Below are 17,134 nucleotides of genomic sequence, written 5' to 3' on the forward strand. Positions count from 1 at the left end.
CCCTGCCCCCCACTGGCGTCACATGGGCCTGAAAGCACGGACTAGGAGGGTTTTGAGGCGGATGCTGAGGGGGAAGGAGTGGACTGACCTCGCCGTTGAACCCGACCGCCGCCACGGCGGTTTCCACGGCCGCCACCGCGTTGGGTATTACCCTGCGGAGCGTGGCTGGCAGCACGTGCGGGTACACCCCTTCCGTGGCAACAAAAGGAGTGAAAGGCAGCCGATTGCTGGCGCGGGGCCGAGAGGCCCAAGGACTTGGCCGTAGCCCTGGAGTCCTTAAAGCGCTCAAGCGCATGGTCTGCCTTGTCGCCAAAAAGGCGACGGCCATCAAACGGCATGTCCATCAGTGTGTTTTGGACATCGGCCGAAAAGTTGGCGGACCTCAACCAGGCCAAGTCTGACCGCCACTGTCGTTGCCAATGCTCTACCTAATGAGTCGGTGGTATCCAGCCCACACCGGATAGAATATCTGTCTGCATCCCGGCCCTCCACAAGGGCTTGGCCTTGTTTGGCCCGTACCTCCAACGGACACTCTGGCAGCACTTCTGCAACCGTATCCCACAGAGAGTGGGTGTAGCGGCCCAAGAGGCATGCGGTGTTGGAAGACCGCAGTCCCAGACTAAGGGAGGAGAAGATCTTTTTACCGTACTGCTCGTACCTCTTGGATTCCCTGTCCGGCGGGGCCGACGGGAATGCGTTCTGGGAACTGGAGGCCTGGATGACCAGGCTCTCGGGAGTGGGGTGGGTGGACAGGAAACATGGGTCACCCGGAGCCGGGCGGTGGCATCTGGCCACGTTCCTATCTACAGGCGAACCTGTAGCGGGCTTGGACCAAGTGCCCAAAAGAACGTCGGTCAAGGCCTCGTTAAACGGCAGCAGAGGCTCAGCTGAGCATAACTGCGGCTTAAGGACCTCAGTGAGGAGGTTAGTCCTCACGGCCGCGACGGGGAGCTCAACGCCCAAGGCCTTGGCTGCCCTCATCAACACCACACTATAGGTTGCCCCCTCCTCCGTAGCCACGGTAGGAGGTGAGACAAAGCCAGTGTCGGGCGAAGTGTCCAGGCCACTGGCATCCCCAAGTTCACCTGTCCAGTCCTCCTGGGACTGACATGCACATGTCAGAGGGTCCTCAGACCCCTCCCAATACTCCTCATCACCCATCTCCTGATACTCAGGGTGAGAAAATGATGGGGCCGGTTCATGGAAAGTAAACTCTCCGAACGGCGTCTGAAGCGGCGCCCTGCGGCACCGCTCCGGCACCGGAACCGGGTCGAGGGAGGCATCGGGGACGGCGCCGCCCGAGGGCGGCGCGGGGGGTGACACCTGGGGGGTCGGCTCCAGGGAGGTCGTTAAGTCCACCGGCGGCGACCCGGATCCATTGGGGCCCTGCGGCGCCGAGCCCGAAGGCACCGGCGGCGTCGGAGCCGAAGCACCCGACGGCGTCGGGACCGAAGCCCCCGAACCGCTAGGCCCCCCCAGACGGGTCCGCTGGGCCCGGAGGCACCGCGGAGCCCGTCTGAGGAGAGAGGGACCTCATGGCCATGAGGAACCGCTCGATCTCCTCCGGCGCCGCGTTAGGCCCAGGGACCGGAGGGTATGAGGCCGGACGCGGCACCTGAGACTCCGACGGAGCCGCGTGGGCGGTGTCACCAGAACTCCCGGCCGCGTCGCGGGGGAGTCGGAAGAGCGATGACGTCTCTTCGACTTCTTGTGCTTACCTGTCGACTTCGACCCGGAGGATTGATGTCGACTCCCGGAGCTCCGATGGCTCCTCTCCCGCGACCGGTCCCTCGACCTCCGTCCGGACCGGGACCGTTCTCGGCGCGGGGCCGACTGCCGGAGTTCGAGCCGCTCACGGGACCGCTTCCGCCTAGCTTTCGAAGTCAGGGCCCGACAGTCGGAGCAGGTCTTGTCGTCGTGATCGACGCCGAGGCAGTGGAGACACAGACGGTGAGGGTCGGTGACCGACATCAGTCGGTCGCAATCCTCACAGAGCTTGAAACCTGGCATCCCTACCGGCACCGTTCGGAGTCGAAGACTTTGAAAAAGGATGATCAAAAGATCAAAAAAGTTTAGTCAAAAAGTGACTAAGGTACCACTTTTTCCGGATCTGCGCTGCTGGCGCGGAAAAAAGAAGAACTGACGTCAGCACGCGGAGGCGGCGTCTAAGTACTCCGACGACGTCATCACGGCGCCCATGACGCCGACGACGGACGCGGAGCCGCAGACGACGCCTACCGACGCGCAAGGGTACTGCTACGCAAAAATGTCCGGATCCATTCTGACGCCTGGGGATATTCTAAGGTAAGGAATCTATCACTAACGTGTCTCTTTCAGATTAGGGGAATCCTTTGCCAAGACAGGGTCACTATGGGTAAAAATTACAATATAATGAAGTGATGCTGCTACAAAATGTGCCATCTCGCGCCGGTTGATTTAACTTTTCTTACCGCACAATGCAGTCATCTCTGCGACCATATTCGGTCCTTCATGACGCATAATTCCAGAGGCCCTGCCTGCAGTGCTCGGGGCCTTCTTCGGGTCTCCAAACACCTCATTTACAGTCTTACGAGGAGGTTATGTCTCTTCCCATACCTCAGCGATGCCCTTATTATGTGTCTCTCCTGGTCCTCCTCCTAGAGGGTTGAGTGTCTATTCAAATGTCACACTTTGTTGTGAGTTCATTAGCGCCCACCCAGAGCCTCTCGGCGCTGCAGGCTGTTCCAGAAACCATGCGCCATGCTGTGGATAAGACCATGGCACCAAGAAACAGCCACACCGGAGTGCGTCCGCCAGCCTGGGGCCCACTTCATCACACTATACTCATGGGGCACTGAGCGCAAGGCATGCTGGTACTTCACACCACGGTGGTCACAGAGGGCCTTGAAGCCGAGGAGGGACAGGCACTGCGGGTCCACGTCCACAGTCTGCTCAGAGATGGGAGCCAACGTGGGAGGGGGGATCGGTTGCAAGGGGGGATCGGTTAAAGTGCCACTTCCAAGCTCCCAACACAAACCCACCCAACAAACACCCCGAATCACTACAGGTGCTTTACGACCGAGCCACAGGGGTGGGTGAAAGTCTGAGCTAAGCATCTCCTCTGGGCCAGAGGGCACCCTGGTGATGCGGGGAGAGTGGGGCCCGGTGGAGCCCGCGGTGCCGCCTGCCCCTCTCGCACACCCCAAAACCTATCTCAGGTGGGACAATACTTCTGCTTGGTTCTCCCTCTCTCACTGGCACAAGTAGTGTGCGTGGAAGAGCCCACGTGCACAGGGGTGGAGGGGGAAATGCCACAGAGGCTATCCTACGCCTACAACACCCAGCTCATCCTCTCCCTCACGAAGAACCCCGAAGACACCAGACTCAGCTTTCAGGAAGGAACGTCGCAGCCTAAATGAGCAGCAGCTGCTGGAAGCTCAACTCAGAGAAGACCGAGGTCCTCATCCTCGGGCCCTGCACCTCCACCTGGGACAACACTTGGTGGCCCTTCGGCCTCGGGAACCCACCAACCCCTACTAACCACGCCCGGAACCTTGGCATCATCCTCGACTCCTCCCTCACCATGTAAAATAAATGTAAATGTCGGAATTTGTAAAGCGCACAGCTACCTCCACCGGAGGTGTCCCGGCGCTGTCCGTATACCGCTTAGGAACCCTTCCTGGCTTTCCTGGGAAATGTCCACTCCTGGGCACCCCCCAGGTGCAGCCAGGCATCCCAGCGCTTTTGGGGCGTTGTGGAGACTAAGCAAGCTATTGCCCAGAGTTGCAGCGTGGGACACATGATCAGAACAGGCACTGAGGCGAGAATATCCAGTCAGGGGAATTAATGAGCCGGAGACCCGTCGAGGCGGGAATCGAACCCTGATCCCTGGCCAGAGCTCTGCATCAAGGTCTGCCTGCTCTAACCATTGAGCCACACTTCTCCACCATGACCCGCCAGATCAACGCAGTCGCCTCCACCTGCTTCAACACCCACCGTTTCCTCGGCACTACTCCCTTTCTCCCCCCAGCACCATGAAACCATCCTCAGTAGGTAGCGTGCTTTAAAAATCGCTGATTGATTGATTGAGGATAAACACGTGCACAGTGATGCATCAGACACGAAGGATGAAGCAATAACGCGCCCCTCACCTGCGCCCCAGCATGACGACGCCCCCAGTCTTGGGGTTAATCTTGCAGTAGTCTCCATGAGCCCAGATACCTGCAGTAGGAACAAGGGGTGAAAGGTCACTTGTTAGGACAGAGGAGGTAGAGGCACGTGCATGAGGCTGTCCCTGCCCTTACTGCCCAACCAGTCTCTGGCATTACCCTTACTGTCTCTGGTACTGCCCTTCCAATGTCTGGCACTGCCCCTTGGTGCCCTTGGAACAATATACGGCAAAGGGTCAGAGCTATGCAAGACCAGCACTAAATATCACTACTGATGCCAGCCTATTCTCTTCTAATCCCTGTGCGTAGAGTCTGCGATGTGACCCATATACATCCCAAAACATGGATTTAAATTCACTTATGACCAAAGAACAAGAAATGTCCCCGCACCAAAGTTCATGAGTATATAATATATATAAATGTACATCAAATCACACCAAAGAGCATAATGCAACAAGGAACGGCGTCCCAAAGATAAGCAATCTCAGAAACTTGATTGAAGGTGATTTCATTCTTTATTATTCGGATTTCTTTAAAACATTACAGAATTGCTTGCCGCCAACGCGTTTCATCCCTCTTGGGACTTCTTCAGGGCTTGATTGTAATATTTTAACAAATGTTCACGTCAACCTTCAAATAGTAACTGCACTGATGGAACCGTATATTATTCTTAAGAAAGTCAACATTTTCATATTAGGGCACTGAATGTAATCACAGATATTTTCCTAACGTCCACAAATAATGACGTATATCAGAAATGAAGTCTATTCAGAAAAGTGTCACGACCGTCGACTAGAAGCTCCAATCTATCAGACACAGGGAATGTCCCTCTTGATCCACTTGCATTACGGTAAACCTGAGGCCACGAAGCGATCCATTCGTAATATTCACGGCGTATGTAGCCCTCCGAAATCTCACCATTCTTCTGGTCGCACGAGTGCTCGTGCGACCAGTACTGCACTACTCGGAGAGAGGTCTGCAGCCTGCACCACTCGAAGCCAAATCTACGGTATACACTACTGGTTTCCAGGTCTGTACCATGATCTACTGCCTGCAGCCCTGGGAGCCAGGTCTATGGCCTGCAGTGGTCACACCCAGATCTACAGTCTGCAGCCCTGGAAGCCAGGTCTATGGCCTGCAGCGGTCACACCCAGATCTACAGTCTGCAGCCCTGGGAGCCAGGTCTATGGCCTGCAGCAGTCACACCCAGATCTACAGTCTGCAGCCCTGGAAGCCAGGTCTATGGCCTGCAGCGGTCACACCCAGATCTACAGTCTGCAGGCCTGGAAGCCAGGTCTATGCCCTGCAGCGGTCACACCAAGATCTACTGCCTGCAGCCCTGGGAGCCAGGTCTATGGCCTGCAGCGGTCACACCCAGATCTACAGTCTGCAGCCCTGGAAGCCAGGTCTATGGCCTGCAGCAGTCACACCCAGATCTACGGTCTGCAGCCCTGGGAGCCAGGTCTATAGCCTGCAGCGGTCACACCCAGATCTACAGTCTGCAGCCCTGGAAGCCAGGTCTATGGCCTGCAGAGGTCACACCCAGATCTACAGTCTGCAGCCCTGGAAGCCAGGTCTATGGCCTGCAGCGTTCTCACCCAGATCTACTGCCTGCAGCCCTGGGAGCCAGGTCTATGGCCTGCAGCGGTCACACCCAGATCTACAGTCTGCAGCCCTGGAAGCAAGGTCTATGGCCTGCAGAGGTCACACCCAGATCTACAGCCTGCAACACTGGGAGCCAGGGCTATGGTCTGCAGCGGTCACACCCACATCTACGGCCTGCAACACGGAGCCAGGTCTATGGCCTGCAGCGGTCACACCAAGATCTACTGCCTGCAGCCCTGGGAGCCAGGTCTATGGTCTGCAGCGGTCACACCAAGATCTACTGCCTGCAGCCCTGGGAGCCAGGCCTATGGCCTGCAGCGGTCACACCCAGATCTACAGTCTGCAGCCCTGGGAGCCAGGTCTATGGCCTGCAGCGGTCACACCAAGATCTGCAGTCTGCAGCCCTGGGAGCCAGGTCTATGGCCTACAGCGGTCACACCCAGATCTACTGCCTGCAGCCCTGGGAGCCAGGTATATGGCCTGCTGCAGTCACACCCAGATCTACAGTCTGCAGCCCTGAAAGCCAGGTCTGTGGCCTGCAGAGGTCACAACCAGATCTACAGCCTGCAACACTGGGAGCCAGGTCTATGATCTGCAGCGGTCACACCCACATCTACGGCCTGCAACACTGGGAGCCAGGTCTATGGCCTGCAGCGGTCACACCAAGATCTACTGCCTGCAGCCCTGGGAGCCAGGTCTATGGCCTGCAGCGCTCACACTCAGATCTACAGTCTGCAACCCTGGGAGCCAGGTCTATGGCCTGCAGCAGTCACAACCAGATCTACAGTCTGCAGCCCTGGAAGCCTGGTCTATGGCCTGCAGCGGTCACACCCAGATCTACAGTCTGCAGCCCTGGAAGCCAGGTCTATGGCCTGGAGAGGTCACACCCAGATCTACACATCTGCAGCCCTGGAAGCCAGGTCTATGGCCTGCAGCGGTCACACCCAGATCTACAGTCCGCAGCCCTGGAAGCCAGGTCTATGGTCTGCAGCGGTCACACCCAGATCTACTGTCTGCAGCCCTGGGAGCCAGGTCTATGGCCTGCAGCGGTCACACCAAGATCTACTGCCTGCAGCCCTGGGAGCCAGGTCTATGGCCTGCAGCAGACACAACCAGATCTACAGTCTGCAGCCCTGGAAGCCTGGTCTATGGCCTGCAGCGGTCACACCCAGATCTACAGTCTGCAGCCCTGGAAGCCAGGTCTATGGCCTGGAGAGGTCACACCCAGATCTACAGTCTGCAGCCCTGGAAGCCGGGGCAATGGCCTGCAGCGGTCACACCCAGATCTACTGCCTGCAGCCCTGGGAGCCAGGTCTGTGGCCTGCAGCGGTCACACCCAGATCTACTGCCTGCAGCCCTGGAAGCCAGGTCTATGGCATGCAGCAGTCACACCCAGATCTACAGTCTGCAGCCCTGGTAGCCAGGTCTATGGCCTGCAGCAGTCACACCCAGATCTACAGTCTGCAGCCCTGGAAGCCAGGTCTATGGCCTGCAGCGATCACACCCAGATCTACAGTCTGCAGCCCTGGAAGCCAGGTCTATGGCCTGCAGCGGTCAGACCCAGATCTACTGCCTGAAGCCCTGGAAGCCAGGACTTTGGCCTGCAGAGGTCACACCCAGATCTACAGTCCGCAGCCCTGGAAGCCAGGTCTATGGCCTGCAGCGGTCACACCCATATCTACTGCCCGCAGCCCTGGGAGCCAGGTCTATGGCCTGCAGCGGTCACACCCAGATCTACAGTCTGCAGCCCTGGAAGCCAGCTCTATGGCCTGCAGAGGTCACACCCAGATCGACAGTCCGCAGCCCTGGAAGCCAGGTCTATGGCCTGCAGCGGTCACACCAAGATCTGCTGCCTGCAGCCCTGGGAGCCAGGTCTATGGCCTGCAGCGGTCACACCCAGATCTACAGTCTGCAGCCCTGGAAGCCAGCTCTATGGCCTGCAGAGGTCACACCCAGATCGACAGTCTGCAGCCCTGGAAGCCAGCTCTATGGCCTGCAGCGGTCACACCTAGATCTACTGCCTGCAGCACCGAGAGCCAGGTCTATGGCCTGCAGCGGTCACACCCAGATCTACAGTCTGCAGCCCTGGAAGCCAGGTCTATGGCCTGCAGAGGTCACACCCAGATCTACAGTCTGCAGCCCTGGAAGCCAGGTCTATGGCCTGCAGAGGTCACACCCAAATCTACGGCCTGCAACACTGGGAGCCAGGTCTATGTCCTGCAGCGGTCACACCCAGATCTACAGCCTGCAACACTGGGAGCCAGGTCTATGGCCTGCAGTGGTCACACCCAGATCTACCGCTTGCAACACTGGGAGCCAGGTCTATGGCCGCAGCGGTCACACCCAGATCTACGGCCCGACACACTGGGAGCCAGGTCTATGGCCTGCAGAAGTCACAGCCAGATCTACTGCCTGCAACACTGGGAGCCAGGACTATGGCCTGCAGCGGTCACATTCAGATCTACTGCCTGCACCCCTGGGAGCCAGGTCTATGGCCTGCAGCGGTCACACCAAGATCTGCAGTCTGCAGCCCTGGGAGCCAGGTCTATGGCCTACAGCGGTCACACCCAGATCTACTGCCTGCAGCCCTGGGAGCCAGGTCTATGGCCTGCTGCAGTCACACCCAGATCTACAGTCTGCAGCCCTGAAAGCCAGGTCTATGGCCTGCAGCGCTCACACCCAGATCTACAGTCTGCAGCCCTGGGAGCCAGGTCTATGGCCTGCAGCAGTCACAACCAGATCTACAGTCTGCAGCCCTGGAAGCCTGGTCTATGGCCTGCAGCGGTCACACCCAGATCTACAGTCTGCAGCCCTGGAAGCCAGGGCTATGGCCTGCAGCGATCACACCCAGATCTACTGCCTGCAGCCCTGGGAGCCAGGTCTGTGGCCTGCAGCGGTCACACCCAGATCTACAGTCTGCAGCCCTGGAAGCCAGGGCTATGGCCTGCAGCGGTCACACCCAGATCTACTGCCTGCAGCCCTGGGAGCCAGGTCTGTGGCCTGCAGCGGTCACACCCAGATCTACTGCCTGCAGCCCTGGAAGCCAGGTCTATGGCATGCAGGAGTCACACCCAGATCTACAGTCTGCAGCCCTGGTAGCCAGGTCTATGGCCTGCAGCAGTCACACCCAGATCTACAGTCTGCAGCCCTGGAAGCCAGGTCTATGGCCTGCAGCGGTCACACCCAGATCTACAGTCTGCAGCCCTGGAAGCCAGGTCTATGGCCTGGAGCGGTCACACCAAGATCTACTGCCTGCAGCCCTGGGAGCCAGGTCTATGGCCTGCAGCGGTCACATCCAGATCTACAGTATGCAGCCCTGGAAGCCAGGTCTTTGGCCTGCAGAGGTCACACCCAGATCTACTGCCTGTGGCCCTGGGAGCCAGATCTATGACCTGCAGCGGTCACATCCAGATCTACAGTCTGCAGCCCTGGAAGCCAGGTCTTTGGCCTGCAGAGGTCACACCCAGATCTACAGTCCGCAGCCCTGGAACCCAGGTCTATGGCCTGCAGCGGTCACACCCATATCTACTGCCCGCATCCCTGGGAGCCAGGTCTATGGCCTGCAGCGGTCACACCCAGATCTACAGTCTGCAGCCCTGGAAGCCAGGTCTATGGCCTGCAGCGGTCACACCAAGATCTACTGTCTGCAGCCCTGGGAGCCAGGTCTATGGCCTGCAGCGGTCACACCCAGATCTAAAGTCTGCAGCCCTGGAAGCCAGCTCTATGGCCTGCAGAGGTCACACCCAGATCGACAGTCTGCAGCCCTGGAAGCCAGCTCCATGGCCTGCAGCGGTCACACCTAGATCTACTGCCTACAGCCCTGAGAGCCTGGTCTATGGCCTGCAGCGGTCACACCCAGATCTACAGTCTGCAGCCCTGGAAGCCAGGTCTATGGCCTGCAGAGGTCACACCCAGATCTACAGTCTGCAGCCCTGGAAGCCAGGTCTATGTCCTGCAGCAGTCACACCCAGATCTACAGCCTGCAACACTGGGAGCCAGGTCTATGGCCTGCAGTGGTCACACCCAGATCCACAGCTTGCAACACTGGGAGCCAGGTCTATGGCCTGCAGCGGTCACACCCAGATCTACGGCCTGACACACTGGGAGCCAGGTCTATGGCCTGCAGAGGTCACAGCCAGATCTACTGCCTGCAACACTGGGAGCCAGGACTATGACCTGCAGCGGTCACATCCAGATCTAATGCCTGCAGCACTGGGTGCCAGGTCTATGGCCGGCAGAGGTCACACCCAGATCTACTGCCTGCAGCAATCGGAGCCAGGTCTATGGCCTGCAGAGGTCACACCCTGATCTACTACCTGCAACACTGGGAGCCAGATCTACGGCCTGCAGCGGTCACACCCAGATCTACTGCCTGCAGCCCTGGGAGCCAGGTCTATGGCCTGCAGAGGTCACACCCAGATCGAAGGCCTGCAACACTGGGAGCCAGGTATATGGCCTGCAGAGGACACACCCAGATCTACAGCCTGCAACACTGGGAGCCAGATCTACGGCCTGCAGCGGTCGCACTCAGATGTACTGCCTGCCACACTGGGAGCAAGGTCTATGGCCTGCAGCGGGCACACCCAGATCTACAGCATGCTGCACTGGGAGCCAGGTCTATGGCCTGCAGAGGTCACACCCAGGTCTACAGCCTGCAACACTGGGAGCCCGGTCTATGGCCTGCAGAGGTCACACCCAGATGTGCGGCCTGCAGCACTGGGAGCCCGGTCTATGGCCTACAGAGGTCACACCCAGATGTGCGGCCTGCAGCACTGGGAGCCCGGTCTATGGCCTGCAGAGGTCACACCCAGATGTGCGGCCTGCAGCACTGGGAGCCCGGTCTATGGCCTACAGAGGTCACACCCAGATGTGCGGCCTGCAGCACTGGGAGCCCGGTCTATGGCCTGCAGAGGTCACACCCAGATGTGCGGCCTGCAGCAATGGGAGCCCGGTCTACGGCCTACAGAGGTCACACCCAGATGTGCGGCCTGCAGCACTGGGAGCCCGGTCTATGGCCTGCAGAGGTCACACCTAGATGTGCGGCCTGCAGCACTGGGAGCCCGGTCTATGGCCTGCAGAGGTCACACCCAGATCTACTGCCTGCAACACTGGAGCCAGGTCAATGGCCTGTGATTGTGACATCTGTACAACGTTGGATTTGTTCAACCAACCTCTTTCATGTAAAGTCTCTGGCATGAGGTACAGAAAGTGAACCAGGCTTCGGTGTGGGATGGAGACCTCAGAACCACTTAGAAGTCGCGCTTGGGCTACTGAGAAACCCTGACACCACGCCAGGTGCAGACTGTGCGCCGCATAAAGCCACATTTCTACAACTCTGTGACTGAGAAGCTTTGTGGAAGGGCCAGAGTGGAAACATTCAGTAGAGACAGAGGTGAAGCCCCCTTAACAACGATAGGCTGCACGAACGTGCATAACTGGAGCTGGATTAGGATCTGCTCAACCTGCAGATCTTTAGCCACCGTTTCTGGGCCAATACATTGAAAAATCCATTGTTTTGCTGCCAAGATTCCATGTTTCTGTTTGGGGTAAGGAGGGGGTGATTTGCGACGTCCCCGGAGAAGATCAGACTTGGCTGCAGCTCACATTACAATTGAATATTTAATTAGTGACCATTCAGAACCTATGGATTTTCACCAATGCAGGTGAAAATGTTGTTGAAAATATATTATTTTGTGGTGTTTGTTTTACAATTTTGTTCAAGGCGGGAGCCCCTCTCCCTCGAAATACCTCCCTTAAAGGAGGAGAGGTCACATGCTTTGCTCTTTTTATTCAAGGTAATTATTTATGTCACTCCAAGTTCTGCGCCCACCACAGGAGAAAACATTTCTATTGCAAAGACGGGCTTCAAAGGTGCACTACCAAGCAAACTCTGCAATTTCTAACACTAATAGATATCACATATACGACCCAAGGAGCCAGCTCAGGCACAGAGGAGACCCGAGAAGACAAGCAGGTCCCAGAGAACCACACATGCAGAATGCATCTCATTTTCTTCCAACCGGGTTAGGTTGCAATGACCAATTACCACTAACAGGCCGGTGTGCAAATCCTACCTGGGAACTTGGAGAAGTAGGCTTTGCGATACTTGCAGCCGTTGTCGTCGTTCCAGAAGTGCGTGGGCTGGCACGGGATGGGCCTGGTGCAGACGAGCTCACCACTCTCTCCCCACACGGGTTTACCTGTCAGACAGTAAGTAGGAGCAGTGAACATTCACTTCTAAGGCCCTGGAGACACCGTCGTGTCCACTCCAACTCCAAGCGAGTTCACACCTCTTGAGGGTCTCTTCATACAGCACCAACACGTCTGAGCATCAGAGCACCCAACTCAAGGTCACTCCATCCCTGACCATCACCCAACTCAAGGTCACTCCATCCCTGACCATCACCCAACTCAAGGTCACTCCATCCCTGACCATCATTCAACTCAAGGTCACTCAAGGCCTGACCATCACCCACCTCAAGGTCACTCCATCCCTGACCATCACCCAAGTCAAGGTCACTCCATCCCTGACCATCACCCAACTCAAGGTCACTCCATCCCTGACCATCACCCACCTCAAGGTCACTCCATCCCTGACCATCATTCAACTCGAGGTCACTCCATGCCTGACCATCACCCAACTCAAGGTCACTCCATCCCTGACCATCATTCAACTCGAGGTCACTCCATGCCTGACCATCACCCAACTCAAGGTCACTCCATCCCTGACCATCACCCAACTCAAGGTCACTCCATCCCTGACCATCATTCAACTCAAGGTCACTCCAGGCCTGACCATCACCCAACTCACAGTCACTCCATCCCTGACCATCACCCACCTCAAGGTCACTCCATCCCTGACCATCACCCACCTCAAGGTCACTCCATCCCTGACCATCACTCACCTCAAGGTCACTCCATCCCTGACCATCACCCAACTCAAGGTCACTCCATCCCTGACCATCACACAAGTCAAGGTCACTCCATCCCTGATGCATCACCCAACTCAAGGTCACTCCATCCCTGACCATCACCCACCTCAAGGTCACTCCATGCCTGACCATCACCCAACTCAAGGTCACTCCATCCCTGACCATCACACAAGTCAAGGTCACTCCATCCCTGATGCATCACCCAACTCAAGGTCACTCCATCCCTGACCATCACTCAACTCAAGGTCACTCCATCCCTGACCATCACCCAACTCAAGGTCACTCCATCCATGGCCATCACCCAACTCAAGGTCACTCCATCCCTGACCATCACCCAACTCAAGGTCACTCCATCCCTGACCATCACCCAACTCAAGGTCACTCCATCCCTGACCATCACCCAACTCAAGGTCACTCCATCCCTGACCATCACTCAACTCAAGGTCACTCCATCCCTGACCATCACCCAACTCAAGGTCACTCCATCCCTGACCATCACCCAACTCAAGGTCACTCCATCCCTGACCATCACCCAACTCAAGGTCACTCCATCCCTGACCGTCACCCAACTCAAGTTCACTCCATCCCTGACCATCACTCAACTCAAGGTCACTCCATCCCTGACCATCACTCACCTCAAGGTCACTCCATCCCTGACCATCACTCACCTCAAGGTCACTCCTCCATCCCTGACCATCACCCAACTCAAGGTCCCTCCATCCCTGACCATCACCCAACTCAAGGTCAATCCATCCCTGACCATCACTCACCTCAAGGTCACTCCTCTATCCCTGACCATCACTCAACTCCAGGTCACTCCATCCATGGCCATCACTCACCTCAAGGTCACTCCATCCCTGACCATCACTCACCTCAAGGTCACTCCATCCCTGACCATCACTCACCTCAAGGTCACTCCTCCATCCCTGACCATCACTCAACTCCAGGTCACTCCATCCCTGACCATCACCCAACTCAAGGTCACTCCATCCCTGACCATCACTCACCTCAAGGTCACTCCTCCATCCCTGACCATCACTCAACTCCAGGTCACTCCAGGCCTGACCATCACTCAACTCCAGGTCACCTCATTCCTGACTATCACTCAACTCAAGGACATTCCTCCTTTCCTGAAAATCACCCAACTCACAGTCACTCCATCCCTGACCATCACCCAAGTCAAGGTCACTCCATTCCTGGCCATCACCCACCACACTCAACAGACCTCCTGTGTCAGTATTAATCTAGAAAATTAAACAGATGAATGACCTTCCTCGCTCCAGGCCTCCACAGCCATGCCGAGGTTCCTGGCTTGGATCTCTCCCTTGTACACGGGAATGGTCATATTCTGCCCCATGAAACAGGATATAATATCTGTACCACCTGGAGGAAGAGAAAGAAAAGAGGTCAGTCTGAGAGTCCACAGACAGTCACATCACAGGAAAATAACCATCCAACAGGAAACCAAGCAGCAAGTCCCGGGTGCCGCACACAGGCCAAGCAGCAAGTCCCGGCAGCAAGTCCCGGGTGCCGGACACAGGCCAAGCAGCAAGTCCCGGGTGCCGGACACAGGCCAAGCAGCAACTTGTGGGTGCCGCACACAGGCCAAGCAGCAAGTACCTTGTAGTACAAGCGGGCCAAGCTGTGTACCCGTGTGCGACACACAAGCCAACCATCAAGTACTTTGTGCCACACACAGACAAAGCAGCAAGTACTATGAGCTACACACACAAAGGCCTAGCAGCGTGCACTGTGTACTGCATATGGGCCAAGCAAGGGATTTAGTGGGCTGCACACAGCTCAAGCAGTGTATAGTGCAGTGTGCACTCACCAAACCGTGGAAATAGCGTGCGTAGTACAGGCCAAGCTGCATGTACAGTGCAGTGCTTACAGGCAAAGCAGCGTGTACCTGGTGCTGCGCACAAGGCAAGCAGCGTGTACAGTGTGCTGCGCACAGACCAAGCAGCATGTACGGTGTGCTGTGCACAGGCCAAGCATGGACAGTTTACTACACACAGGGAAAGCAGCGTGTACGGTGTTCGGCGTACAGCCTAAGCAGTGTGTTCAGTGTTGCTGCGCACCGGCCAAGCAGCATGTATAGTGTGCTGAGCACAGGCCAAGCAGCGTGCAGTGTGCTGTGCACAAGCCAAGCAGCGTGTACAGTGGGCTACGCACAGGCCAAGCAGCGTGTAGTGTGCTATGTACAGGCCAATCAGTGTTTACAGTAGTGTGCACCGCATGTTTGCACAGGCCAAGCAGCGTGTACAGTGTGTTGTACACAGGACAAGCCGCGTGAACAGTGGACTGCACACAGGCCAAGCAGTATGTACTGTGTGTTGTGCACAGGCCAATCAGCGTATACGATGTGCTGACACAAGCTTAGTAAGAAAGTACTTGCACAGTACAGACTGCCCAACAGTTTAGCACCAAAGGCCTCAACTGAGCCCGGGCAAAAAATACGAAAAGGAATATGTGTTGGGAAATAAAAAACACAAAAATGTATTATCACTCAGTGGAAAATGGAACACAAGAGCCACAAATAACTCTTCACATCAGAGGAGAAGCCCATTACAGCCACTGTGGGGAGTGGCAAGGAGATACCTACTTCTGCCATTTTTTGGCAACAGCCCTGCCAAGAACCACGCATCAGGCGTTATACTAACGTATTTTAGTTTGGTGGTCCACATCACCACATTAAAATGCAAAGTCAGCCATTCATGGTGCCTCCTTGACACCCCGCCGGTGCAGAGGTAGACAGACAGGCGAGACCGAAAGCTCTGCCCTCACCACACACTCGTGGTGAGCAAGCAGCGCGGACTACGTGCTGCTCTGGCGGAGTCTCTGACTGCACTACTGTGTGTGCAAAGTTTCAGGTCAGGAGTCAAAATCGCACCGGCCTGGGGGTTCAGCTGGAGGGAGCCGGTTGGCAAGGTGGCATCGCGTGATTGCAACAAAGGGTGCATCAATTGAGGAGTGCGAGGCACGGCAGTGTGGGAGCCCAGGCGAGGCACGGCAGTGTGGGAGCCCAGGCGAGGCACGGCAGTGTGGGAGCCCAGACGAGGCACGGCAGTGTGGGAGCCCAGACGAGGCACGGCACTGTGGGAGCCCAGACGAGGCACGGCAGTGTGGGAGCCCAGACGAGGCACGGCAGTGTGGGAGCCCAGACGAGGCACGGCAGTGTGGGAGCCCAGGCGAGGCACGGCAGTGTGGGAGCCCAGGCGAGGCACGGCAGTGTGGGAGCCCAGGCGAGGCACGGCAGTGTGAGAGCCCAGGCGAGGCACGGCAGTGTGGGAGCCCAGGCGAGGCACGGCAGTGTGAGAGCCCAGGCGAGGCACGGCAGTGTGGGAGCCCAGGCGAGGCACGGCAGTGTGGGAGCCCAGGCGAGGCACGGCAGTGTGGGAGCCCAGGCGAGGCACGGCAGTGTGGGAGCCCAGGCGAGGCACAGCAGTGTGGGAGCCCAGGCGAGTCACGGCAGTGTGGGAGCCCAGGCAAAGCACGGCAGTGTGGGAGCCCAGGCGAGGCCCGGCAGTGTGGGAGCCCAGGTGAGGCCCGGCAGTGTGGGAGCCCAGGTGAGGCCCGGCAGTGTGGGAGCCCAGGCGAGGCACGGCAGTGTGGGAGCCCAGGCGAGGCACGGCAGCCTGAGAGCCCAGGCGAGTCACGGCAGTGTGGGAGCCCAGGCGAGGCACAACAGTGTGGGAGCCCAGGCGAGGCACGGCAATATGGGAACTCAGGCGAGGCACGGCAGTGTGGGAGCCCAGGCGAGGCGAGGCACGGCAGTGTGGGAGCCCAGGCAAGTCACGGCAGTGTGAGAGCACAGGTGAGGCAGGCAGTGTGAGAGCCCAGGTGAGGCACAGCGGTGTGGGAGCCCAGGCGAGGCACGGCAGTATGGGAACTCAGGCGAGGCACGGCAGTGTGGGAGCCCAGGCGAGGCACGGCAGTGTGGGAGCCCAGGCGAGGTACGGCAGTGTGGGAGCCCAGGCGAGGCACGGCAGTGTGGGAGCCCAGGCGAGGCACGGCAGTATGGGAGCCCAGGCGAGGCACGGCAGTATGGGAGCCCAGGCGAGGCACGGCAGTGTGGGAGCCCAGGCGAGGCACGGCAGTGTGGGAGCCCAGGCGAGGTACGGCAGTGTGGGAGCCCAGGCGAGTCACAGTAGTGTGGGAGCCCAGGCGAGGCACGACAGTGTGGGAGCCCAGGCGAGGCACAGCAGTGGGGGAGCCCAGGCGAGGCATGGCAGCCTGAGAGCCCAGGCGAGTCACGGCAGTGTAGGAGCCCAGTCGAGGAACAGCAGTGTGGGAGCCCCGGCAAGTCACGGCAGTGTGGGAGCACAGGTGAGGCCCGGCAGTGTGGGAGCCCAGGCGAGGCACAGCAGTGTGGGAGCCCAGGCGAGTCACGGCAGTGTGGGAGCCCAGGCGAGTCACGGCAGTGTGGGAGCCCAGGCGAGGCACAGC

At 58.0% G+C, this 17,134-nt stretch overlaps 1 protein-coding gene across 1 annotated transcript in view; it reads right to left on the bottom strand.

Moving 5' to 3' along the window:
• The window catches only part of AACS (acetoacetyl-CoA synthetase), a 153,003-nt gene that overhangs the window by 20,817 nt on the left and 115,052 nt on the right, over positions 1–17,134 (bottom strand). The window contains exons 9-11 of the mRNA XM_078668027.1: positions 13,955–14,068; positions 11,828–11,953; positions 4,131–4,200 (exon numbers count right to left, since the gene is read on the bottom strand). Of these exons, the coding sequence (XP_078524153.1) occupies positions 4,131–4,200; positions 11,828–11,953; positions 13,955–14,068 (310 nt within the window). The remainder of the gene's footprint in view (positions 1–4,130; positions 4,201–11,827; positions 11,954–13,954; positions 14,069–17,134) is intronic.

The sequence above is a fragment of the Lissotriton helveticus genome, chromosome 11 (assembly GCF_964261635.1).
Source record: "Lissotriton helveticus chromosome 11, aLisHel1.1, whole genome shotgun sequence".
Lineage (NCBI taxonomy): Eukaryota > Metazoa > Chordata > Amphibia > Caudata > Salamandridae > Lissotriton > Lissotriton helveticus.